General features: G+C 43.5%; 1 protein-coding gene across 6 annotated transcripts; it reads right to left on the bottom strand.

Moving 5' to 3' along the window:
- Nucleotides 1-200: 200 nt before the first annotated feature.
- LOC308410491 (uncharacterized protein) lies at nucleotides 201-25,723 on the bottom strand. Of its 6 annotated transcripts, none has more exons than XM_080903831.1 (25): nucleotides 24,394-24,443; nucleotides 23,140-23,282; nucleotides 22,571-22,729; nucleotides 22,353-22,490; nucleotides 22,190-22,267; nucleotides 22,019-22,077; nucleotides 19,974-20,139; nucleotides 19,778-19,884; nucleotides 19,208-19,579; nucleotides 18,999-19,125; nucleotides 16,802-16,939; nucleotides 11,247-11,395; nucleotides 10,974-11,123; nucleotides 10,821-10,899; nucleotides 10,273-10,350; nucleotides 10,025-10,171; nucleotides 9,834-9,943; nucleotides 9,440-9,736; nucleotides 9,232-9,359; nucleotides 6,259-8,339; nucleotides 4,251-4,370; nucleotides 4,003-4,152; nucleotides 3,435-3,485; nucleotides 3,233-3,295; nucleotides 209-3,154 (listed from the first exon to the last, which is right to left on the bottom strand). In XM_080903831.1, exons 3-25 carry the CDS (start codon nucleotides 22,709-22,711, stop codon nucleotides 2,927-2,929), a joined length of 5,157 nt encoding a protein of 1,718 aa, XP_080759957.1. In that variant the 5' UTR covers nucleotides 22,712-22,729; nucleotides 23,140-23,282; nucleotides 24,394-24,443; the 3' UTR covers nucleotides 209-2,926. The 6 variants fall into 6 exon arrangements, with proteins under 6 accessions (XP_080759954.1, XP_080759958.1, XP_080759959.1 ...); XM_080903829.1 differs by having other exon boundaries at nucleotides 24,297-24,394; XM_080903830.1 differs by lacking the exon at nucleotides 24,394-24,443 and adding an exon at nucleotides 24,110-24,249.
- Between the last annotated feature and the right edge of the window lie 1,883 nt (nucleotides 25,724-27,606).

Here is a 27,606-nt window from a genome sequence, read left to right as displayed (position 1 = left end):
AAGTTTAACTGCTTACAACATCTGTCAAGAACAAAAACAAACCCTTCGTATGTGCGTGCCATATTACATTTTATTTTTTAAGAAAACATTTTCTTAGATCCAGATATATACAAATACTCTCAAGTACAGTCAAAGTCAAATAAAATAAGAAAAATATGAAATCTAAGGTTTCTCATTGGAAGGCTTTGAGTTTTTCTACATGTGTTTCTGTGTGTTTAAGTGAGTTTGTGTCTGTAAGCCTTTAAAGGAGAATGTGGAGGCTGCAGTGAAGAGAAGGGAGCATATCAGCATCCTGGAGTTTGCCCTGTGCAACGTTTCTGTGCTGCTGAAAACAAGATGTTATGATGGTGTAGACTTTAATTAATATTAATAATAAACCACTCAGGTCAGAGGCTCAGTGTTTTACCAGTCCGGTACACTTTTATTGGCTTGTGAAAAAAGCTTTATTTTTATACTTTAAACATTGATTCTATTTAATTGAGACGGCAATTTAAATCATTTCACTTGAAAAAGGTTTGAAAACCTTGAAGTAAATACGGTCTAGTACACCTCGTGCCCCCCTTTAGACTCAGCCCTGTTCGCTTCAGCTTTTAGAAACCCTTATAATTGAAACATGGTATCAAAGTTAACAGTTCACCAGAGTATTTTAATACAACTTCACGTCGTTTGTTGATCAGGTGCTTTGATGAAGGACTCCTGCGCGCTTTTTCCCAGTAAAGGTTTTAATGGTGATCACAGGGACAGCACTGCTGTTTCGCCCAGCTTGACATCAGCATCTCGGTCCACCCTCTTGCGCTCCACGTTAAACTGTTTCAGTACTGCACTGCAGGTCCGGTCAGGTGCTGAATCTACATCCACACTGTTTACAGTCCCAGCGACAGATAGCGAGAGGTGAAGCATGTAGAGGCAGGTGTCCCGTACTGGGCTCCGGCTCTGTCTTCCTAAGCCAGGGGATCAGCAACCTTTGAGCCCCAAAGAGCCATTTGGACCCGGTTTCCACGAAAAACAAACAAACACTATTAACATGTTCATTTATTCTGATTTTCTCACACTGGTATCTGCCACCGCGTCCACTTTGGAAACATTTACAAGCTTTTGTTTTTTCTGCTGCTTAAAATATATTTTTGTAAAAAGGTAACAAAGAAAAATCCAAATAGCATTTATGATTTATTTCAGTATCATTCTGTGAATTCAACAATCAGACAGCATAAAATGTTTGACAACTTTAGAATAATTTTATTATAAAATACAAGTAAATAACTTTTAAAAGTAGCTGTTAAGTTCAAACTAAAGCTGTCCGGGCTGTGCATCACACCTGAACCTCAAACTAATGTTCAGAACAAAGTGTCTGCAGCTGCATTTTAAACCTTACTTCACACACGTTCAGTGTTAAAGTCATTTTAGCCTCATGTTTACATCTAAGATGCAACTGTGACAATTTTCCATCAGTCAGCTTATAAGACAAATCACTCAAGATTAATGTGTAACAGAAAATGAGACGAGATGATGATGAATATGTGATGTAATCACCGTCTCCGCTCTTATGTTGACAAATGAATAACTATAAAAACAGCAAACTATCATAAATCTGGGATTTCAGTGTTTGTAAAAATGTAAACTTGTACAAGTTAATTCGCTGCTCTACGCACTGACAGTGATTTGATGAAACAGGAAATGAACTGGAGGGCGCGTCAGCTGATTCAGGTGCAGCTCTCAGATTTCAGGGTGTTGTCTAAACCAGCTTCCTCCCCCCCCCGGGACGCTTCCTCGAGCTGGCCGCACATATTTACACACAAATACACACCACGAGTTGACCTTTGACTTCAACATGAGCCTGTGTAAGCTCAGACTGGAGGACTGTGGGAAGGCACTGCAATGTATTTCAGGGTTGGAGCAAACATTTAGTGGCACTTCCCCTCAGACTGGCCAATTGTGACACTTGTTCTGCATTAATCAGTGTCCAAGCATCACAGCTGCTGTGAACATTGCATCCATGATCCTTCAGTTTTGCAGAGTGACAATTATTTTATTAATATTAGTACTCAGTATAAATGGGTACACCTTACACCTGTGCAATTCATAAATACATCTTGGTAATCAGGGTGGCCACCTTAATAAGGTAGTGTTAAAAAAATTGTCTCTTTTGGATCTAGAAAAGACAACATGATGGCCCAGACTCACCTGAGCCACTGACTCAGGTGAGTCTGGGTTTATGCTCGAGGAAGAGCTGCGCATTAAAACAAACAAATATAAATAAGCGGCATTGTTGGACTGTAAACGTTTATCAGCTTTTTAAGCTTCGTGGCTGTAAAAAGTGCTGTTGTTATTACATGACTGTATACAGAAATAATGGTACTAAAATGAGACAAAAGTATTAAAGTGGCAGCATGTGAAACATGACCAGTATAACCACAGAACAAAAACAGAAGAATAAATATGCAGAAACACTGACAATAATTTGAAAAATAAGAATTTCTTTGCTTTGTGTGATGCAGAGAAAAGAAACCATGAGGTCACAGAAGAAGACCAAAGTAATGTCTACGATGCAGCAATAATCACCAGAACTGTTATTAAATCGTGTTAGTTCTGTGTAATTCTAACAATGCAGAAAAGGTTGTTTTGGCTTTAATAGCAAGAAAAGCAGGTGTATGTGCATTATTTCCCTTTGTATTCTGATTGGCTGGTTTTAATTAGTTGCTTTGAATCCTCTGACAGGAAGAGCTCTATTTGGATGAGTACGAGGCAGAGCCTATACTTTCTATTGTAAATGAGACAGCAGGTCTCAGTGGGACTGCCTGTATAAATAAAGGTTAAATAAATAAACATGAGGTAAAGAGCTCACAGAGAAGAGACCTGAATGTTCAAGACGGCTCTACCTCTCAATTTAATGAGTGTAAAGTAATTAAGAACATTTGGTCCTGAATTTTCACAGCTGGCTGAAGGACATTCTGAGCTCCTCCTCCCTCATGCTACGATCCAATCGCTGTGTCTCAGACTCTAGGATGGATGGGATTGGATGTTGTGTGATAGTTGCTAGTGAATCACTGAGGTCAAGTCTCAGAGAGAGCACTGACTGGCTGTTTCGGGAGGACTGCTGAATGAACTCTGCCCTTTGTTGCTGACCGACAGCCAGTGCAAACTGGAGCTGCTTCACCTGGAGGAGAGGAGAGACATCATCAGCACCCACCTGACATCAGAACACCAGGAAGTCTTTTTGGTACTTTGCACTCACCTGGTCCTGCAGCTCCCTCACTTTGCTCCTCAGTTGCTGCTCTTCTGTGGTGGTTAAAGACCCCTAAAACACACAATAGGTTTGCAACCACACGTGCCTCTATTGACATTTGTCACAAACACACACCTCATAGTCTGGACAAATGCACTTACACTAACACAACCTGTAATTATTACTGTAATAAGGGAACTGTGTGTCTCACCTGGATGCTCTCACTCAGCTGCTGTCTGAGCCTCGAGCGCTCTTCCTCCACCTGAAATACACAATAATGTGTACTCACGTCAGTGTGTCTGCTGTGTATCTGGATACCTTTCTTAGTGTTGTGTGCCTCAGTATGCCAAGGTGGTGTCTCTGCATATTGAAATCTGTCTCGTCCTAGGCTCACACTGGGTCTGTGACTCAGACTTCTTTTGCCCTTTGTTTACACCAGGAGCAAATATGGTGACCAGATTATACCCTATATCAGAACATAGTTTGACCAGATTCTCTGTGCTGCTCCTGGGTCCTAGTTCTTGCCACTTTACCTTGCTGTGTGCAACTCGACACTTCTTGTGTTAAAAATAGATCCAACACTATTTTACGTGACGTGGAGCAAAGACACGGCAACGTTTCTTTAAAGCTCCGCGGCACATCTGCTGGGATGTGGTTGCAATCAACTCAGGTCACTTAAGACAAACTGCATCCTGCTGTGTACCTGTGGCTTAATGTAGAAGTGTACACGGCGTCTCTCTGGGTGCGTGCACGTGTACCTGTCTCATTGTTGTGTATACCTGTTGCAGCGTCTCTCTCAGTGTGTGTGTCGCTCTTTTCAGTTTGTCTTTCTGATTTTCCAGATGAAAGTTTTTCTTGTTCAGTCGTTTCTGATCCAGTTCCAGTTCAGCCACCAGACTCTGCAGGACCGTCAGTCTCTCCTTCAAACCCTGCAGACACATTTTCCCCACACAGCTCCACTTTACAACCCGTTTCCTGTCGATGCACTTTGAGTACAGCTGCACTGACAGCATGACCACAAACTGACCTCTGTATCAGATCTCCTTTTATAGCCCACCAAAGCTGCATCTGTTTGCTGTGATCCAGCTAATCCGATTCCATCCCGGTCCTCCTCCATCTCCTCTGTGCTCTGACTCGGAGTGTCCACCTGCACATCAGCAATAAAAACAGTTACATTACAATGTCAAATTAACAGAACAGCGTCATAGCGATTACATGCAACCCATATACAAGATGACGTTATTTATAATAATGCTTAAGCTCAACCCCAGATCTTTGTGAACTTATGTAGCACGTTTTCAGCTCAGAAGCATTTAACACCCTGTGATCAACTTCAATAAAATCCTTGATAACACAAGTTTGAATGATCAGTGTAGTGGGGCAGTGCTATTATTCACAGTTTGATCTGATAGCAGAGTTCAGGCATTGAACAAACACTATACGAGGACTTACACACGTTTTAGGCTTCAGTTAGAGAATTCACTCATTAACAGGTATAACCTGTTTCTTTGTTACTTCTTGTAAAGAGTCTTGAGATCATTCCAGGTTGCAAAAAACAATATCTGGATAATCTCTGGGTGGACAGCTGGAATCATGATGGGTGGGGCATGTGGTTTTCACTGGCACTGTGTCACTGGTGTTTGTTGCTGTGACAGAAGACAGGGACACGGGAGAGTGCTATAAACTACAGATCGACGACCCAAAACTGTAAAACATGGGATCCCAGCCTGTGAACCGCTTCAGCACAAGCTGGAGGTCGCCAAGGCGACAGAACCACATCGTCCACAAAAGCAAAGACGAAATCCTGAGGCCACCGAGGGGGAGACCCTCCACCACCTGGCTATAGCTACATATTCTGTGCATAAATATTATGAACACAATCATGACAAAAGGGAGCCTGACAGAGTCAAACACCCACCAAAAATGAAACCGTCTTACTGCCGGCAATATGAACCAAGCCCTCACTATGGTTGTACAGGGACAGAGTGGCCCGTAACAACAGGCCAGACATTTCATACTCCCAATAGGACACTGCCCAAGAAACTGCCCAAGTTCTCCAAGCCAAAACCCACACGTGTGCAAACTCTCCTGCACCTCAAATATCCTGAGAGGATAAAGAGTTGGTCAGGTGTTCTGAGACAACAGTGAAAACCACATTGTTCCTCCTGAATCTGAGGTCTGACTAATGGATAAACTTTCACGGGCTGAGAAATGTGCAAAATTACAGACAAAGTCCTGGCAGCCTACTGCCCAGACAGTCCTTTGGTTTTTAACTGCAGTCGTTCTACAGCAGAAAGTGAAAAACAAACAGTTAAAGTTCAAAATTTCTGCTCGTGCTTGTTTGTGGTGAGAAATCAAACAAGTTAAGAATTAACAAATGGCTTCAAGCACACAGACTCATCCAGACACCCAGTGTCACTGAAATGCAGCCAGATGTTTGCTCATTGCACGTTTTCACGCCTTCCTTCACTATTTCCCAACACGCTTGCTCTCCCGTCTTTCTACGTACCTGTCCTGTACACCTACACTTGGTGTCTTTTGGAAAGTCAAACCATTTGAGATTCCATAAGACTGGTAATGGTATGATCCCAGTTTGTCTGTGCATCTGATTGGCCACATGGTGAGCCTATCAAAATAAAGTCCCACCCCTGCCTGCATGGATTCTCAGCAGTGATGACGATCAGGCTCGCTGACGTGTGAAATCGTCTCTCAGGCTGGATGTGATTGTACATCCTGTGTTCAGTCATGCAGAATGCTTTAGTCACAATAACTCCAGCGTTCAGTTCAGCGTACAGACGACAAACAGTGAGTACACGAGGTTTACTTTAACGACAGCACGTTGTTCTTCTTACTGATATATGGTTCGTGTTACTGCTGGAGCTGACAGAATACTGGCCCGCGGGCCGTATGTTTGACACCCCTGCTACAGAGGGTTCAAGCAGTTTGACCTCAGGCTGGTTTCTTCAGTTCAAGCAGTATCACTGTCAGGATGACTGTGTTTCTACAGTGTTTGTGTGACTGACAGACTGAAGTACCTGCAGGGAGTTTCGCACCATCACCTCCACGCTCTGCTTCACTCCTCTCAACTCCTCCTGAGGAAAGTCATCTTTCGTCTCTGTCAGCTTGTTGTTTTCCATCTCCTGCACTTCCTCCTTGAGAGCTGTCACCTCTTCCTCCGTCCTCCGTAGCTTCTCCTTTATCTGCTCCTTCTCATTTTGTTCTTTTTGCAGCTCTTTTTTAATAACCAGTAACTCCATCTTAGTCGTCCTCAGCTCTTCCTGCGTCTCCTCTCCCCACACCTCTCTGAGATATTGTGCTTCTTCTCTCCATTTTAACAGCTCATCTTGTGCCTCCTCCTTCCTTCTTTTCTCCTTTTGTACCGCCTCCCTAAGCACCGACATCTCTAGATTGCTTCTCTCCATCTCCTTCTGCACTTCCCTCCTAAGAGTCCACGCCTCCTCCTCCTCGGTGTCCAACAGCCTTGCTTGCTGCTCTTTGGCTCTCATTGGTCCATCAGCTTCTTTTCCCATCTCTATCGATTTATCCTGCAGACGTTTCTTCTCTTCCCTCAGTATCATCAGCTCATCCATTTCTCCTTTCGTCGTCTCCTGAACTTCCTTTAGCGTGTTCTCCAGTCTCCTCTTCTCCTCCACCGTCTTCCTCAGCACCTCTCTTTGGTCCTTCATGTCACTTTCTACTTCAGACAGTTGTTCCTCCAGCCTCTTTGTCTCCTCCCCAGCTCTCCTAAGTGCTTCTCTCTCTTCCTCGGCCTCCCTAACTTTCTCCTCTAATCTCTTCTTCTCCTCCCCGACCTCCATCAGCTTACTTTGCAGTCTCCTCGTGTTTTCTTTCTCGGTTCTACTTAGTGCCTCCCATTCTCTTCTCTCCTCGTCCTTCTCCTCCAGTATAGCTCTTAACCGCTGCACCTCCTCCTCTTGCTCCACACAGATATGGTTAAGCTTTGTAGCCTCACTCTCGCTGTGTTCTGCCCTCTCCTGCCACTCCTTTATCTCCACCTGCAGCCTGTCACGGGCTTCCTCCATTTCTCTTACTCTTTTCCTTGCTCCCTCGCTCTTTGTCTGTCCCTCCTGTAGCTCCCTAACCTGGGAGGAGATCGTGTCATCTTTTTCCATACCTTTCCTACTTCCTCTCACCTCCTTTTGCTTTAGTCTGGCATTCACCTCTCGATGGTCCCTCTCTCCTTCCTCCTCCCCCTCCTTCAGATGTTCCCGATGTTCCTCCCCTACTTCTTCTCTCTCCCTCACCTGTAATTCCAGGCTCTGCTCCTTACATTTCGCCTCTGCCTTAAATTCATTAAACTTCTCATTGGCCACATTCAGCCTTTGCCTCATCAGCTCTGCCTCCGCCGCTTTCTCCTTTAGCTTCTCGAGCAGCTTTGCAACCACCTCCTCCTTCTCCTCGAGCAGTTTGTCTTTCTTTCTCCTTTCATCCTCTTGTGATGTTGAGATTTCTTTTTTCAGTCTGTTAATCTCCTCCTCTTGTTCTTCCACTCTCACCCTCCATCTGTCCCTCTCAGCTTCTGTCCTCAGCTGGTCCACCTTCTTCTCCCTTTCCTCCTCCCTTTTCAATCTCTCCATCCGCTCACAGAGGGCTTCCACTTCTCTGTCCCTCTGCTTCGTCTCCTCTCTTCTCCTCTCCTCCCAAAACTCCTTCTCCTCTCTCAGCCTTTCCTCTGTCCTCCTTACCTCCTCTTCCAGTTCCTCCTTCTCTCCCTCTAATCGCTGTACTCTTTCTATCATGAGGTTGATTCGAGTCTTCATCTCTATTACCTCCTTCCTCATTTTCTCCTCTTCTCTTTGCCTCTCCTCCACCTCCTCAGTTAATCCCTCAATGCAAATCCTCAGCACCTCAGCTCCTTCTCTTCTCCCCGAGTTCTCACTAAAGAAACTCCTTTCTTCCTGTTCGGTCTCCGTCTCATCCTTCCTCTCCATTTCCTCCCTCCTCCTCCTCCTCAGCTTCTCTATCTCCTCTGTCATCCTCTCCATGTCCTCTTGCAGTGCCTTCCTCTCCTCCTCACTCATCTCTCTCCTCTTCTTCTCATCTTCTGCCCTGGACATCATCTCCTCCAGCTCGCCTCTCAGACACTGGATCTCCCCTTTAAAAAGACAAAAAAAGTTTTAAATACAACTAAAGTACTTTACATGAAAATCACTGTTGTTCCTATTAATGTCAGCACAACTGATATGTTTCACTTGAGTGTGTTCACTGGGATGACTTCATTCACACTGCATTTAATCAGAGTGTGTGTGGACGTTAGAAAGTTTGAGACATGTTGTCCTCAGAGCTATCGAGTCAATCCTCACAACTCTGTCCGAGGAGGAGAGCAGCTGTGGTCTCGAGACAGGCTGCTGGGAACAGTGGGAGACTGGAGGGAGACAGGACTGTGATCAGCACACTCAAGCCTGCTGCTGTCTGAGGAGTCTAAACCTGTCATGTTGCTTGTCCCGTGGGAAAGCTGCTTAGAGGAGGCTCAGGAAAGAAAGAGGGGAAATAAGCAGACGTGGTAGCCAACTGTTGGAGGCAGGGGTTAAAGCCATGCTGCAAACCTGTGGAGGTGGGGTGTAGGGGCTCTGGGGCCCAGTCACTACAACGAGTCCTGTGAAGCAATAAAGCCATCGAACATCTGAGAAGCTGGTTGAAGAGAGGCAAGTCAGAGCTCGGTCACCCTGGGAGAGAGCCTCTCTAAGATGTCTTTTAATACTCAATCATGTTGCCAATTAAGCTAAAATCTCTGGTGCTGTTTATTTTTCAGCCTTTTGATGCCACCTTTGTTGAGATGTGTTACCGACTAATAGTGGTCTTAAAACAGGCCCATTTTCTCAGTTCAAACATGTTTAATGTTGTGAATAAAATGTTGGTTTATGAGATCTGCATTCTGTTTTTATATCTTCATCACTTTTTTGGAATTTGGTTTGAAGTGCCACATTTATATGTTTTCATTATTCTTAAAGGTTTGATATTATGACTTTAGGCGTACTGTCACTGACCATGTAAGGTGTCTTTGGCCTGCTTCAGAGTGTGGACGTGTGTGTTCAGCTGACATTTTTCCACCTCTGACTGTGAGAGACGCTTCTGCTGCTCACTGAGCTGCTGGTGGGCAGACAGCGACAGAGACCTGCAGGCAGAGAGAAACAGGATGTCAGTATGATGCGACCCGTACAAACAAACCCTGAGTTTATTTCGCGTGCTCAGCACCGGATCTCCTGCAGATCAACTTCGAGCTGCTCCTTGTGCTTCTGCAGACTATCCAGCTCCTCTTGTAGCCGCCTACTCTCTCCGAGCTGCTCCTGCTGTTGTATGCTCCCATTTTTCACCTCCTGCATTGCGTGCCCCAGCCGGTCCTGCACCTCCTTCAGCTCCTCACACATTGCGGCATGCTGAAAGGACCAGTCATCCACCTGCTGTTCACCCACAGAGGGAAAGCTCCCGTCTTCCTCTGGCTCTCGTCCTCTCAGCTGCTGAACAGCATCTTCCTCAGCCTCTCTCTGTACTCTAACAGACACAGCACAATTCACACTAATTATTCAGGATTGAAATCAAATTAACTTTACTGTTCTGGCCTGACGACTTGGGTGCAAACTGACCTCACCTGAGCTTGCTGAAATCCATGTTTAGGGTCTTGACTTCCCTCTCCAGGGAACTGACTTGTGACCTTTGAGCCTGCAGCTGTGATTGGCCCTCTGACAGCTCAGACTCCAGCTGGTAACAGACACGTGAACTGACTTACATGATGTACACTAAAGCTGGAAGCCACAGAGAGGGGCATGTAGGGAGGAGTACCTGCAGCAGCTGTTTGTGCAGCTCTCTCTTGTCTGAGGCCAAAGAAGAGTTCAGGGTGGACAGCTTGTCTAGCGCATCCCGTCCCTCCTCCACCTCCCGTCTTAACGCGCTCTCTTGCAACGACAGACGCGACACGCACTCCCTGGACTGATGAGACAAAGATGGCAGCCAGAGCGTCATTCTATGCAAATGACCAAGCTACGAGTCTTCCTCTGAGGACAGACACGTTCTCGGTGTCATGTCTGTACCTTCTGTAAGGCATCTCTCATATCAGAAGCGTCTTCCTCGGCTCGCTGCTTGTCCAGCTGCTCCCTCTCTAGTGCTCCCTGCGAGAAAAGAGGACGACGACACCAGAAGATGTTCAGCTGTTTTAAATGATGCACTACTTATTTTAGTGACAACAGTTTCTGAAGAGGACCATTTCCTGCTGTGTGCTAAATGGAAGAAAAGCTAAATCGCCCACAATACGATAGTTTCACAATATATGATTGTGATTTTTAACATTTTGCAGTAAGCGTAGTATTTGAATCACATTTAATGTGATTTATCACCTTTTTCACACAGCCAGTCATCAGTCTGTAACTGAACGGGGTCCGACTGGCAGGTCTGTCATTCTATGCTGGATGGTTTTTGTTGATTTATGCCACGTTTGCTGGGCTAACGTTCTCTCAGAATGGTGACGCAGGAGTTTATTATGCTTTTCATTGACTGATATTTGGTCTCCACGTAAAATATCACATCACTGCTCCGTCTCAGTTCAGGTATAAAAACTGCTTGAGTGACTGAGCCTGTTTACCTTCAGACTATACATTTCTGCTTGGGTCAAAGTCTCCCGCTTTGTTAGCTGGACGTTCTCCAACACCTCAGTCTCAACTCTGAAACAAAACCAGTGCATTGCTGATGAACCAGTAAAGCACAGTGCAGTGCAGTGGTGACCTATGCTGAGTACCGTCTGCGCATTTCTGTCTGCAGCTGTCTGTTCCTCTCTTCCTGTTCGTCTTTCTCCTTTCTCAGTCTGTGATGTTCTCTCCTCAGCTCTTCCTCCCTCCTCTGCAGCTCCTCGACCTGCAGACGCAGGAAGGACGCCGTCTCCTTCTCTCTGTCACACACATCGGTAAATACAGAGCTGTCAACTCTGTCAGTGTCGTTCACTAATTCATTTACAAGCATGAATGACACAAAAGTGTAGCAAAAAATCTGAATTGATTTTCTCTGTGTGAACCTGCTCAGTACGTCCATAATGTGGCCGAGCTCCTGCTGCTGTTGTTGTTTGTGTGTGTGTAGCTGCTGGTTGTCGTCCTCCAGCTGCTTCAGTCGCAGGTGCAGGGCTGATCTCTGCTCACCGAGCTGCTGCAGAGATCGCTGTGCCCCCTGACACACACACACGCACACACACGCACACGCACACACACACGCACACACACGCACACAGTAAGGCTTTTGACTAGCACACACATAACCATACTGATTCAGACTGCAGGCGTGCGTGTGCTGCTTTTTGACTGTATAATGAACATCAGGCTGAGTAACTTTAGACATCTAAAATACATTTGCAATATTTTAAATGTGATAATGATTTTTTATTTCATGTAATTTATTTAAATTGGTTAAAATTAAGGAGCTGTCCTACAACAAAATTACGCTTTAATACAACATTAAGGGAAAATTGAATTTATCAGAAATGTGTGAAAATGATCATTTTCAGTTACAATGTAGCCGTCCGTACTTGTTTGAAGCGCTGTCATGTCACTTTAGGATCAGCTGCACAGCGCTGTCCACACAGACTTGTTTTGTCTGGGAACCATGAACATCAGTGTAACACACTACAGCAGAGTCTGGGCCTAAACAGACAACTCCTTAAGATGATGGACTAATCCTGGCAGTTTGCACAGCCAACACTCAGTAACATGAAGTTTTGAACAGTATACACAATTTTAACTACTTCAGTACTTTGGTGTTAAAACCTGCACTTTGAAGTATTTCACATGACAAATACACACTTTCCAACAAACTGGTGTGAAACTGTTAGCAGAGCTGCTCTGTGCAGCGTTATGGCATAATAATTTTAAGGGAGAATAAAAAGTCGACACACATATCTCATTCCTGACGGAGGACTCTCCCACTACACTTCTCCAGTCCATTCACAGAGTCGTTGCATGGTAAGACATGGATAGGAAGTGGGCGGAGCCTTTTACTGTCATTTTATTACGACGCAAAGTACAAACACCTGTGGACACACAATCCAACACCCCCACTTGTACACAGGTTGGGGAAAAACAATCCTCCGGAAAAAACATCTTACATTCCAAACACAAATACAGAGAATTTTTCTAATTTAGACTTTGAAACTGGTTTCGTCATCATATCTGCTACCATTGACTCAGTTGTTCAGTAATCAATGAGCACTTTCCTTTCATGTACAGCTGACCTTATAAAATGATATTTCACATCAATGTGTTTACATCTTTGTCTGTTCACTGGATTTTTTGACAAAGCGATTGTTCCCTGATTGTCCTCCAATATCATAGGTATTTCATACTCAAACTCATCAAGATCTTGAATCAAATAAGTCAAATACATACACTCCTGAATTGTTGCTGCTAATGCCATGTATTCGGCTTCACATGTTGATAGTGCTGTAGTTGTCTGCTTTTTGGTTTTCCATGATATCAAAGGACCATTTTCATTTAGGCTTACACAATAACCTGTCATACTGCGTCTATCAGAAACATCGGATGCCCAATCTGCATCACTGTATGCTTGTAGACCTAGTTTTCCACTTGAACGTTTCCTAAAACACAGTTCTTTTCCTCGACTACCTTTTAGATACCTCAGAACATGTTTCACTGCTGTCCAATCATCAACAGTTGGCGCATTGAAATGTTGTGACAGTTTGCTGACAACATAGCTTAAATCAGGTCGCGTACAATAGCTCAGATAAATAAGACATCCTACCGCTTCACGATATCTCCTCACATCTGGTAATGTCTCGAATTTATCAGAATGAGTCCATTTCTGTTCACAGGGTGTTAACCTTGGCTTACAGTTTTGCATGTTAAATCTCTTTAAAATGTTCTCAATATATATTTTCTGTGACATTCTGACACATTCTTTTTCTTGAAGAAAATCTATTCCTAGAAAATGGTTAAGTTTCCCCAGATCTTTCATTTGGAATTTAGAAGAGAGCATTTCTTTCACGCCTGAAAGCACATTTTCATTGTTAGCTGCAATGAGTAAATCATCCACCCACACTATGATGATTACTTTTTCACTTTCAGTTTCTTTTGAATACACACAATGATCAGCAATATTTTGTCTAAATCCACAATTGCTTAAATAGTCATGTAAGGTTTGATTCCAGTTACGACCCGATTGCTTCAGCCCATAAAGTGATTTCTTTAATCTGTACACCAGTTTATTAGTCTCACTTGATTCTGTCTCAAAACCTTCTGGTTGTTGTATATATATTTCTTCATTTATTGGTGCGTGTAGATAGGCGGTTTTTACATCCATCTGGTGAACCAACATATCATCCTGAACCACTTTCTGCATCAAAACTCTCACACTCGATAAGTTAGCAGTCGGTGAAAAAGTCTCCTCATAATCAACTCCTTTTGTTTGACTAAAACCTTTAGCCACAAATCGAGCTTTATATCTGTCTGATCCGTCTGAGTTCTTTTTAACGGCATAAACCCATTTACCCCCCACTGCTTTCTTTCCCTCTGGTAAAGTGGTTAAAGTAAATGTGTCATTCTCCTTAAGGGATTGGATTTCTTCATTCATCGCTTTTTCCCATTCTTTTGACTCACTTGACACAATAGCTTCGCTAAATGATGTGGGTATTTCACACAACAATCTGTAGCAATAATCAACACTGGTTTGCATCTGTTCATTTTCACACGCTTTCACATCCGTGATATAATCACTCAAATAATCAGGTCTCTTTCTGATTCTGGATGGATAACGTGTAGCTCCAGCATCTACTTTATCATCAGTTTTAACCTCGGACTCAGTTTGACTGCTTTCACTACCATCTGGAATATCCTCATCCTTCGTCTGTTTGGGTTCACCATCTTTTCTGGATTCATAAACCTCATCTTCATACATCTGATCACTCTGTGTTTGTTGATCCATTGTCGCGGGATTTAGTATTTTTATCAATCTGTGCTTTTCAACTTTCCCGGTTTTTGGGAAATAGATCAAATATGCTGGACTATTTTTGTCATATCCCAAGAAAACACCTTTGTCGCATCTTGGATCCAGCTTTCCCCTATTTTGTTTATAAGCATAGCACAATGATCCGAATTTTTTCCATTCTAGAAAGATCAGGTCTTTTTCCAGTTAACATCTTATACGCTGTCTGACCTGTGCGTTTGTTAAAACATCGGTTCCGAATCACTCCCGCGGTTTGTACTGCATATGGCCATAAAGACTTTGGCAAGTCGCTCTCAACTAACATGCATCTCGCCATGTCAAAAAGTGTACGCCAGTTCCTCTCTGCTGTTCCGTTTTGATGAGGCGAATATGGCGCCGAAGTTTCCTGCCTAATGCCGTGTCTACTTAATAAATCTCTGAACTGTCTGCTTGTAAATTCAGTTCCATTATCAGAACGAATGCACTTGATTTTCCCATATGACGCCACCTCTGCAATAAATCTTTCAGTTGCTTGAGTTGTATCACTTTTGTGTTTCAGATTATATACAAATGTTGCACCTGAATAATCATCAACAAACGACAAAACATACTTAAACCCTTCTTTAGAGTTTGGCGTAATCGGACCAGCTAAATCCGTATGTACCAACTCTAATGCTGCCCTGGCCTTTTCATCTGGTTCTCGGTTCCTAGTTTGAGTAAACTTCCCTTGTATACAGGCTTCACATTGCATATTTTTGTTGATTTTACCCTTAATTTCCATTCCATCAACGACATTTTGCAGATTTTGAACATCCTCATAATTACAGTGTCCTAGAATTTCATGCCACGTTTGCATATCAAAACATCCATTACATTTCTCTTCAAACTCTTGCACAGTGTTTATAAAGAACAGTCTCTCGTGTTCATATATAGGGAATTTTGTTCCATCAACATGTTTAAGAAAACTGTCCCCGTGTTTGAAAACCACAGTGGCTCCGTTACTAGTAGCTGCTTTTACTGACAAAATGTCCTGTGGAAACGATGGAATGTAGAGTGCTTGTTTCAATGTTACCTTGTGACTGCGTCCTTTACTGTCAATCATACTTATCTCAGCATCTCCTCGCCGCTTTGCAGCTCCTCTGCTCCGCCTTCCGTCAGCCAACTCTACACAATGAGCCTCGGGTCGAAATGTGTCATCAAAAGTCTTAAAACTCTCGATCTTCGTAAAGATATGTGACGTCGCTCCCGTATCCACCAGTAGCTGGTTATTCAGCATCTCTTGGCCGCCGTCCGGGACCCTCTGGGGTTCGGAGCCCGTCTTGAACGCGTAGTCCTTCTCCACAACCCCTCTCGCTTCATCCCGTCTTAGCTTCCTTCTACAGGTCGCATCTTTGTGTGTACTACTCCGGCAAAAACTGCACCATACTCTGGATCGGCACGTTCTTGCAGTGTGTCCCTTTAGTCCACATTTAAAACACACAATCTCATTATTCTTTGATCTTCGGTCATCTGCTCGCCATGAAGTAGAATCCTGGTCTAATTGCACTTTTGTCCTCATTACGTTGTCATCAGTTACAGCCGCACGCATTCTCTCGGTTTCTTCATAACTTCTGAGTTTTACTTTAAACTCTGAAAATGTGGTTTTTGCTTCGCTCTGTGTAACGTGCACAATCAGGGGTTTAAACGTCTCTGGTAGACCTCTCATTATCATTGCGATCAGAAGTCCATCAGTTAATGACTCACCCGCATTTTTTAACGCTGTGATAATTGCTTCTGCTCGGATAATATAGTCCGTCACACTTTCATTCTTTTCATTTGTGAGAGAAGTAAGTTCGGTGTACAGACTTATGATCCTTGGCTTGCCCACTCCTGCATAATGACCTCTCAAAATTTTTAGGGCTTTCCGTCCGTCATCAACTGCATCTCTCATAACTAACGATAAACTTTTGTCATCCAGAAATTGTATCAACTCTGCATATGCTTCTGCATTTTTGTCATCATCTTCACCATCGGCTTCTTCATCACCCTCAGCCTTTAAGATGACATCTTTCAAACCTTGTAGTCTGAGATGACCAAGGAACTTCGTTTCCCATATCTCATATTTCCTTTCATCTCCATCAAACTGCAAACGGGAATATCGACTGCCCGACTCTGCCGTGCGTCTGCTCATGATGCACAAAAACGCTTACTCACTCAATCGTGCCAAACTTTTAACACCTGCCGGTAACTTGCGGTTTCAGGAAACGCTGCCCTTCCTTTGGCAGTTACAGGATCTCTTTACTGCTGCTCTGGGCCCATAACCTGTTAGCAGAGCTGCTCTGTGCAGCGTTATGGCATAATAATTTTAAGGGAGAATAAAAAGTCGACACACATATCTCATTCCTGACGGAGGACTCTACCACTACACTTCTCCAGTCCATTCACAGAGTCGTTGCATGGTAAGACATGGATAGGAAGTGGGCGGAGCCTTTTACCGTCATTTTATTACGACGCAAAGTACAAACACCTGTGGACACACAATCCAACAGAAACTGTGAAAACCTGTAGACAATCAGGGATCAGGAGGCAGATATTGTGGCTACACTGACACAATCATAAAAACAGTAGTGACTTTGCATATAAGAACTATATTGTGTTGTTTACCTGTAATTCCTCATTTCTCCACTGTAGGGCGCTCTCAGTCTGAGACAGGACGGAAAGCAAGCAGGACAGATCCAGGCTAAGGACACCCTCTGAGGAGATGTTCAGCGACTGACTGCTGGCTGAGGTCAGGACTCTGGACTGAACACAAAGTAGAACACAAGCTAATTTCAAATGCTTCACTTACTGCTGCTGACAGAGGCTCTTAGGGCTTCATGTAGACCAGCCATCAACACGAACTACTGCAAGAATTCAATTATATTGCTATAGTGCCAAATCACAACAACAGCCGCCTCATAGACTGTATATTGGAAGGTAAAGACCCTACAATAACAGAGAGAAACAGCCAGAGATTAAAAATAACTCCGTTAAATGCAGAGTGGTGTATAAACACATGGTGAGAGAAGAATGCTCATTGCATCATGGGAAGTAGAGCCATGCATGGGGCTACTTTACCTCTGAGCATTACCCTCCTGTCCGTTTGTCACTCCCACAATATTTGTGTCCAATCCTGCCCACACTCGCAGACTCGTCATAGCTTCCACGTGACATCAGAGCTACTGGGACACGCCCACCTGGAGGGCAAAACGGTATTGCATCCTTTGCCCTCCAGGGATCCTTCAAACATCTTTTAGTTTAAAATAGCAAAAGTGACAGACAGCTGCTGAGCTGGTGGATGCACTAACTGACGCTCGTTTACAGCTGCCAGAGGGAACACAGAGTATGGCACCCGTATGTGAACACAGCTCTCCTAACCCCGCCTTACGGGCCAAATCGCACCGATCCCTGCTTCTCCACAGCAACCCTGTGGTGGCTCATTCAAACTGCAGGAATGATTTACTGACGTCGGAAAAATACTCTGTCAACTTCACTGTTATGACACAACTTTTCTAACCCTACACAGTAAATATCAAAGTCAACTAAACGTAAGACGAGTGCGAGTTCATTGAAGCTAGCTATGTAGCGCTAACCTGTGCTTCAACAGTGAACAACCTCTTGTTCTTCGTCTCCTACACAGTGGCATTGTTTACCCATCTAGGTCGAAAACACACAGCTGTACACACTTTGAAAGCTTTAATCCTGGCATCAATATAAGGGGAGCGTTTCTCTACAAGATACAGGTAGATGTCCCTGGGAGAGACGTCATCACTTTCAGGGATTTAAATAAAGCTGGGTCACCTGATCCAGCCCCAACTTCAAGCTTTGTCAAAAAGGCCTAATCTTAAAAGTACAGATGGGGTCTGTCTCCTGAATCCAAGCTGCGAGTTTCTTCCGCAGAAGAGGGACCTGAAAGTTCAAGGCTCTGCCTCCCATTCTACTTTTGAACATCCCAGGAACCACAAGTAAGCCTGCAGTGTGGGAGCGAAGTGATACAGCACCCTGAGGACAACCTCATGGTGCTCTCCCAGTGTGGTGGCAAGATTTCCACGTGTAAGGTCTCTGGAAGTCTCTATGCCTATAAATGGTGAGTGTAAACTTTAGTTTGGTCAGACAAGACCAAAAATGAACTCTGTAGATGCCGTAATCCACCATGTTTGGATGTCAAGGGGCACCGCATATCAGCCCCAAAACCCCAAACCCACAGTGAAGTCTAGAGGTGGGAACATCCTGTTTGTGGGCTGTTTTTCAGCATACAGCACTGGCATGCTTCATAGAGACGAATATATAATAAATAGTAAATTGTTTTAGCAAAACAAACAGCTGAGGACGGTGAGTTGGTTTCAGAGATGATGTTACAGCTGGCCGGCCAATCAGCTGACCTGAATCCAAATGAAAATCTCTGCACTTGAGTTCTTTTTACAACCTTCAGGATTTAAAAAGCTGCTTGTAGAACGCGTCAAAAATCCCACCTGAGCAATTTCTCCATACAAAAGGTGTCTTGAAGCTGTCGTCACCAACAAAGCATTAAATACATTTCAGTATTTAATATTTCCCCCTGTGTCATTTCTCATTATTACAGATTAATGTATGAACATCTATGGTTTGATGTCTTTGAATATTGGATGGGCTGTTACTGGTTGTTACTGGTTGTTACTGGCCAACACCCCCTTCAGAAATAGACTGACTGATAAAACTGGTGACGTGTTCAATAATAACTGTACTCATGTAACAACAGCAGTGATCCAGTTTCTATTTGACTTCGTTAAACAGGACAATAGAAACGCTGTCCTTGGACATCTCACCAACATAACACACTCACCAGTTTGATCACAGCATGGCTCACAGACTGCAGGCTTCTCTGTATTACTCTATGTCTCTCGGCCTCCCTCTCGCTCTCCTCCCTCAGACTGACCTCGGTCTGCAGTGAGCCAGTGAGCGCCTCAATCCTGGCAAAGAAAGGAGAATGATCGAGAGGAGAACAGAGGGAGGTGCAGGATGTGTTTGAACGTCTGGTAGAAGCTAATTTACCTCTGCTGCAGCTGTAAAACTTGAGTCTCCTGAACAGACTTCACCTCTGAAGTGCCTTGCTCGTCCTCGTCCCTCCTTTCCTCATCCTTCTCCTCTTTGAGTTCCAACTCTCCCAAAGAAAAGATTCGCATTGTGGATGAGAGGAGAGGAGGTGCAGAAGAGTTCGGAGGACAAAGGGCCAGATCGGAGGACGGAGGAGGAGAATAGAATGAAAAGGGAGGAAAGTGGGAAGCGAGAAGAGGGGGAGAAGCGGAGAAGGAGAGAGGATTAATGTAAAGTGTGCTGAGCCTCAGAGAGGAGGAGACAGAGTCACAGCTGGAGAGGAGAACGGATGAGAGGCGAGAAAACTCGGCCTTCAGCTGCCACAGGTCCCTGCAGACACAGACAGGTGGGTCAGCATGTTTACAAGCTCAGGTTGGTCATTTTGAAAACGGTCTGAACCCTGTCCTCTTCTAAAGTTCTCTCTTCTTTAGGGTCTTTGAATTCGTCCGAATGCTGATTGGTGGTGCTAATAACTGGACCAACTGTAGAGACGGTGCTCTGAGTGAAGCAGCCTCGCCTCAGACGTACCTGTCAGCAGCCGTTTTCATAGCGTGGCAGTCCCGTCTCAGAGCAGCCACAGATCTCCAGATAGACAGCAGCCAAGCCTGCTGCTCCCCCACAAGACACAGCCGACGCTACACACACACGCACACACACACACAAATATAGAAACACAATAACTGCCATCTGAATGGTCACTTTTAAAATCAATTAAACTGCAGACCTCTCGCTCTTTCTGCAAATCAGCCTCTCGCTGCTCTGCCTCTTCCACAGCTGTCATCCAATCATTCGTCAGCTTCTGGAGGTCCTCCTTCAGGGCGTGGTTGGCCTGCTCTGATTGGACAAGTTGCTTGCAAAGGAGACTATTGGTGTCACCTAAACTGACTGACCTGAGGAGGGAGACAATAATTTATTAAATCAGCAGCTTCAAATAAAACCACAAACTTCTTTTTTAAACTGTCATGAAAAAACTGACAATATTTGTGTAGAACAATCACGATTATAAGTGAACTTCATTAAATGAAACAGCTATAGCAGTAATTCTGGCTCTGGGTTTGATAAAGCCTTTTTAAATACAATAAAATGATGTTATGACTTTTGGCCACTAGAAGAAAACCTGTAACAAAGATGAAGGACTGCAAGCTTCAGTGGATGGATGCACCTTTACTCAGACAAAGCTTTGGAGAACTTCAATACAAATGGTTCCTGTGTTTGCTTTTCAAATAAACAGACGCATGAAAGTGGAATTTCATTCATGTTTCAGGAGGAGAAGCTCCTCCAGTGACCGAGGAGCAGACTGACAGACACGAGACTCTCTTAGTGTCCTTATGCATGTAGCAAGAGGATTAAACAAATGTTTCCTTAGAGTGAGTAACAATACACGTTTATGTAAAATAGCAAAAAGCTACATTTAAATATTGTAATATTTTTGTGACTGTTTAGTATATGTACTGTACTGTAGGTGTTTTAATAACCCTAAGAAATAAAATCATTGCATTAACTCTCAAACGCTGATTCAGCCTCCTATCAAGAGCTGAATTTACCACATGAACTTTTTTCATTCTAACCACACAGACGTGTATAAAAACTACACTGAACTATATAATAAATGTGAACTAACATCAGGCTGGTCCTGACAGCTTTGTTCCTCAGCTTCTCTGTACTTTGACATCGCTTGTTGTGTTCTGTAAAATTCAGTATTCAGACCAACATGAACACTGATGAACACATAAATGTACAATGCCTGAGGCTGGCATGGAGGAAGCAGCAAAATGATTTGACAGTAATTAGCACTGATAACTTTGCAGAGTTTCACTTTTGGTGCACAGCTGCATGAAAACGTTTGCACAATTTTGAAATGATGAGAACTTCTGAAACATCTTAAAAGCAAGAACAATAAATAGTTGTTGATGCTGCCCTGCTTTTATCCTCTGGGGTCAAAATGATCCCAGTTATTTAAACTATACAGTATAAATTGTTAATGCTGTGTTTCATGTTCTTCTCGTTTTGCAGTTTGGGGCCTGCAGACCTTCTACACAGACACCCTGTTTTTGACTGAAAATAACAGGAAATACTTTGACTTAGCACAGAGTGGTGTATGCTGAACCTTAGTCAGAATGCTGTTTTTGAATAAGCACATAATCACACTCTGGGGTCAAAGTTCACCCCATCACACCATTTCTTTAGTCCATTTTACATGTAAGGCCAATGCGACCTCTTTTACATTAACTTACTTTTGAGCAAAAATGAATAAAATCATAAATGATTCTGATTATAGTTGACGATCAGAGTCAGATCAGCACAGATGGATATATGCCACAGGTTAGTGAGGATGCTGTTTTTAAACGGCAGCAAATGATGACACCTGTGGTATTTAAAATGATCCCGAAGACGAACGAGGGCGGGGCAAGTTCGGGCTTATTCCTCTGTACTGTTCCCACCGTTTGCTGGTATGAAGCAGAGATTGTCACAGGTGATTATTTCTTCCCCTGGAGACCTGCTGTAAGGTGTAACTCGCATGTCTGACTTTTTCTGAGCCAGCACACACCTGCAGCTTAAAGAAGTCCAGACGCTTTTCTTTCCAGGCTCATTAGACAAACTACACAGTACTTTCTACATACTGACAATGCACAGCACACTGTGGGAATCATAGTTTCTAAGTTCTACATGCTTTGATTTCCAAACACAGGCGTGTCACCAGAACTTGAGGGTCTAAATTCATGTGGTCACAGCAGGTCTAACCCAGCACAGACAGACATCTCCACTTACCTCTGTTGTTCCTCCTCCAGTCTGAGAACGGCGCTTTCCAGAGAGTCATCTATGATTCTCTGTTAAAGCAAACACACAACAGCTGTATGCCGACACTCACTGTGGTAGTTTTACTGTATCGTAGCAGACAGTGTGTTAGTGGTACTGCAAATACTATTACTTGAGTCTGACCTCGGTGCTGAGCATCTGTGTATGATTATCCTGCAGCCGAAGCTCCAAATGCTGACATCGTTCTCTGTATTCCAACACCTACAATAAAACCACAATCAGTATATTTTCCATCTCCCACTGCATCTACTCCAATTATGAGTACAGCACTACTGTTTGGCCTCACCTTGTTCTGGAGCCTGTGGATCAGCAGGGCCTGCCTGGCCTCCCTCTCTCTCCCCTCCCTTACCTTCTTCTTCCATTCCCTCTGCTCACCCTCTAGTTGCAGAGAGAGAGCAAGTGAGGGAGACAACGACCGCCACAGCTGGTGGGAGGATGGAGAGAGAAAGATGTAAAGGCTTAACTTCGTCTAATGATCAGCAAAACTCCCCTGCCCCTTCTCACCCTGTCCTTCAGAGCTCTGTTCCTGGATTCCAGCTCATCTTTTTCAGCATGACTCTCTGCCAGCTCCTCCTGCAGCCGACACACCTCCTGATTAAGATGCAGCTTCTCTTCCTGCCAGCCTATCAACAACTCTTCTTCCATGTTTGGAAGTCCACCTGTCTGCAGTGCACCAGGAGACACACATGACTTTAGCAAATGAGTGAATTAATTACTTTTTTTTTTTTTTTTTTGGGGGGGGGGGGGGGGGGGGACACACAAATAAACAATAAATTTTTTTTGGCAAAAAAAAAAAAAGGTGCTTTCTTATTCGACCGTGTGTGTGTGTGTGTGTGTGTGTGTGTGCGCGCGCAATGGGGCAAAGGAGAAAAGGCAGCAAATCTTTTGTGCTGTATTTTGTATGGTCTTCACAGATCTCCATCACCCACTCCTCCTCATGTCTCTGACATAGCTGGAGGGACACAATCAGTTCATTCTGTGCAGAACTAAACTTACATGTCTCACACAGATTTTATGCAAGTGCACGCAGAGACTGAAGCAGGAAATATGAAAACCGCTGTTGTAAGACCCACCTGCGATTTCAGGTGTTGACGAGCCAGCTGATCCAAACTAGCTATGCTGAACTTACTTCATGGTACAGCCCTCAAAGCTGAGATGCCTCCAAAACTACATACTAATGTCACACGACTGTTTGGCGTTTGTGTCCAACCTTGAACTGAAATGAAACACAATCAAGGTAAATTATAAACACACAGCGCTGACTTGGCTGATGCAAATAGGGCATTTAAAAGTTACACACAACCATAACAACTTTAGATTAGGGATGTGCACAACCAGTCAACTAATCGTTGCTATTGTCACTAGAAGTTAACTGGTAGTCAGTGCTGGTGCGGTAACAACCCTAACTCTGAATTTGGACCATTCGCTGAACTTGTGCCTTCACATATTCAGGTTTCCGTGCACATGTTGCAAACACCGGCACTGCCGTCTGGCTGCGTGCAGTCTGTTCGGTCTGGGTCGAGAGCTTTCGGCCACATCGTCCTGCAAACCTTGCTGCACTTCCTAACTGCTGCTGACAGGGTGAGGAAACGGTTTTCTTCTGACTGCCTCTGTTTTATTGAAATGCTTGGCCGTCAATTATTGTTACAATAAAGAAATAACTGAGAAAACACAAATTTCTTTACATTTGTGCTGAATGTAAATAACCTGCCTGGGGTACCAGGATTAGCAACATCCACGTAGCTTTTGGGAAGCATTAACGCTCACATCCATATTTGGCGTAGCAGCTGACCGGATGGAGACGTATGTGTACATTACGTTATTGACACTGGGTGTCACGATCAACGTACGTCGCTTAACGGTCACCGTGTTTTAAAGGTTATGAAGGACTTTTGAGGCGTTTAATCGTTTTAAGCAGGTTTTATACTTATGCAGCGTTATTTCCAGAGCAAAATAAAGCGGAGGACGTTTTATAACAGAGGTTGGTCTCTCTGCAGGTCTGGCGTGATTTCCTCCTCATCATATGAGCTAGCTACTAACTACCTGACTGTTGAGCAGGATGTTCGTTAACGTGGAAGCGCAGTTTTCCCCTCTGCAGGTAGCTGCTCGGATATAATCCCAGAGTCTGACTAATATGGCTCCAACAATCCGTTTCGTCCTCTGACTACGGGGAGCACACTTCTTCTGCCAGCATGCTAACACCAGGAAACATACATTCATTCGTTCGTACCTTAAACTGTTGCCTCGTTCAGAAAATGTCAGAAATAAAACATTAAGAGTGTAAACACAAACTGGTGTTGTCAGCGTATTCAAACCAAGAACCTCACCTCTCACCCGGACATAGACAGTCATGTGATCCCACCGAAACGGAAACTTCCGCTTTGAGCGACACCTGCTGGCAGGAAATATTTACTAGTGATGATACCACTGATTTCCTTTCCGATCCGATACCAAGTAGTATTCAGGATGGTGTCGACGATACTGATCCGATACCGATACTTTATACAAAAACTTATTTTATTTATTGTATTTCAAATTATAGCGTCATCATGATCACAGGACATCAGATTACTTGTTCTTATCACTTAATAATGCAGAGTTCATCATATAGAAATAAAAAACTGAAGTTGTGCTATTTGAACACGTTGCCTGCCTGCAGCACTAAAGCACTCTGTGAGAGACGTCTGTCTCGCCCCAGCAGCACCTGTCCCTGTCCTCCTCTTCAGTCTCAACATACGCTCGTCATATTCTGTGATATGATTTACTCTGAGGTGTTTGACAAGGTTAGTGATGTTGCCACAACTATACATGCCAACCCTCCCGATTTTTCCGGGAGAATCCCAAATTTCAGTGCCCCTCCTGAAAATCTCCCGGAGCCACCATTCTCCCGAATTTCTCTTGATTTTCCACCCGGACAACAGAATTGAAAAACCATATTGCAGAATTCATAGCGCGGCCCTGCCAATTCCAGTTTCCAACAATGGCGGCAGCTACTTAGTTTTAATATTACTCTTATTTCTCTTCCTGGGTCGCAAAAAAACTTTTCAGGTGAGAATGTAGCTGTGTGAACTTCAAACATCTGAGCCGACCGACACATCGTCTTCAAACCCCCGCGGTCTTTCACCACTCGGGTTAAACATGATGTACAAGTCACTTTGATAACTTAATGTTATTGTTTGGCTTTTTCAGTGTTTTATTTGTTCGTGAGTAAATCGGTTTGGCTGAGATTAAAGTTATTAGATTAGATTAAATTAATTGTAACTTTATTATTCCACACAGCTGAATAAACGTCAAACTGAAAATGATTAAACAGAAGTGAGAGACGGTGGAGAGTTTACGTCAGCGCCCGGTTATATTAGAGAGCAAGGAGCAGATGGCAGAGTTTCACTCCACCGAGGAAGCGCATGACGTACCCCGGCTTTCTTTAGACCACGAAGGCCGAGTCCTCAGGTGGAAGCAACCTCTGAATTTGGACACTCCTGCTGTTTCCAGGCCGGTCAATAATAACGGTGACAGCCCTTTTGAATATCTCCATAATTCTGAGGTCTCAAGGTTGGCAAGTATGGCCACAACACCTCACTCTTGGAGCACTTTTTTGCCACATGTATCGCAAACCACGTCTCAGCTGTTTGTGGAGGTAAAATACGTCCACAGATGACTCCAATTACACTCAGCCATTGTTGTGAGTGCGCACGCCAGCGGCTGCAAGACATTTATACAGCCGTATTTCGCCCATAACTATGAAAGGCGGAAGGGGAAGTAGTTCCTTTGAATGTAGAAAATCCGAATGTTATAGTTTCTTTCCACTGTGTTCCTGTTAATGATAAACTACAAATTTACCCTAAATTACTAAAATATCGATATTTTAATGTGAGAATCGATTCTAGAACATAAATGATTGGTATCGGAGGAATCGATATTTCAGGATCGATCCGCACATCACTAATATTTACATTTCTCTGTTTATTCTGCGCTTTGTCAGCGCGTTTGCAGCTGCCTTAAGACGTACATCCTTCAGCAAACACTATTTTCACCCTGTTAACATATATTAGGTTGTTTAAATTGCTTAGTAATTAAGCACAAAACACTGCTTGTTGTGATAACAACAAAGGTTTGTAGTTGTTTGGGGGCTGGGTCACCTTAGTTTGAGCTTTCTGGGAGTTGTCGTCAGATTTGTTTTACACACTAACAAACAAAGCTAGAATCACGCTGTTTTATTTTTACAGCAGTGAAAATAAATGTGAATTCCCCTTTTTTACCAACTATAGTCTTGTGTAAAGACATTATCAAGTTTACTGTTAGTGCAGAAAATGGAACTCAGCCAAGCTGGCTCTTGAAACTGTACATGGTGGCAAATTCAGTTGTGTAAATCCACAAAGAGCAGTAGGTCAGCGGATTACAGCATGTACACAAAGAAAATCTACTAGAGCTCACATTAGAAATTATGGTTAGTTGTGACAAGACTACAGTTTCCCCCACATGGCAGATCTCACTTTAACCCTGTACCCATTTTCCTGTTTAGGTACTTTGTCACTTTTACTTGCATAAAGAAGTTAATTCAGTAATTCAACTAATACTGCAGTATTTTTTTAACACAGGTACCTGTACTTCTACTTAAATACAGAATGTCTGCACTTTTCCCACCTGTGGTTATGAGTACCATTCACAGAGAGGTGGGGAATGACTACAATCACAGCAGTGTAAGATTGGGAAAGATGTACGCTAATATGTACCTTCTCCAATATCAGCATGGAGGAAACGAAGGCATTCACATTTCAGTGGATGCACTGTGTATATGTATAGCAAGCAGTAAGGTATTGAGGCCTCATGGTTGTTTTAGATTATGTTTATTTTAAGTACTTATTTCTCTGTATTAGGTTTAAGAAATTAGCAGCAGGAAAATAAGTTCATGTCCAAATATATGTTACATTACATGTTTAGCAGATGACGATCTCTTTATTATCTAATTTATTTCTTGTTGCACTTTACATAGAAACAGGAGCTGAAGTGTTATTTGCGCTTAATTTCAATAAAGGAGCTGGATTCCAAGCCACATGTTTTATGAACTGGCAAATCTACTCTGAAACATGAAGAGTGGGTCTCCTCTGTTCAGAGAGGGTAAGAGGGTACCATCTTACAGTGCTCTGATTGCAGCCATCCCCCAACTCTCTGTGTATGGTACTCATAGTCATAAGCATCATGACCTCACAGGCCATTGCTAGTCAGTGGTGTCAGTTTCGGTCATTATGCAAATGACTGAAACTGGCTATAAGGTTAAGGAAACCTACTTCCAGCCATCCATTTTTCCATTATCAGCCTGTTTCAGTTTAAGCGATGTTTTCAATAAATTGAGTGCTGAAAAAATATGTTTTGTATCACTAACATTTCTTCTTGTTGCATGTTGAAGCTCTAGTTCAAACCTTGTTAAGAACCAACCATGCAAAATATGATTTTCATGCCATTTTTCAAGTGGTCTCAAACTTTTGATTGGGACTGTACCAGATTATTGTAGTAAGTAAGTAATTAAATACTTGTTGATG

The sequence above is a fragment of the Rhamphochromis sp. 'chilingali' genome, assembly GCF_963969265.1.
Source record: "Rhamphochromis sp. 'chilingali' genome assembly, chromosome: 14".
Classification (NCBI taxonomy): domain Eukaryota; kingdom Metazoa; phylum Chordata; class Actinopteri; order Cichliformes; family Cichlidae; genus Rhamphochromis; species Rhamphochromis sp. 'chilingali'.
This window is presented reverse-complemented; position numbering and strand designations above follow the sequence as displayed.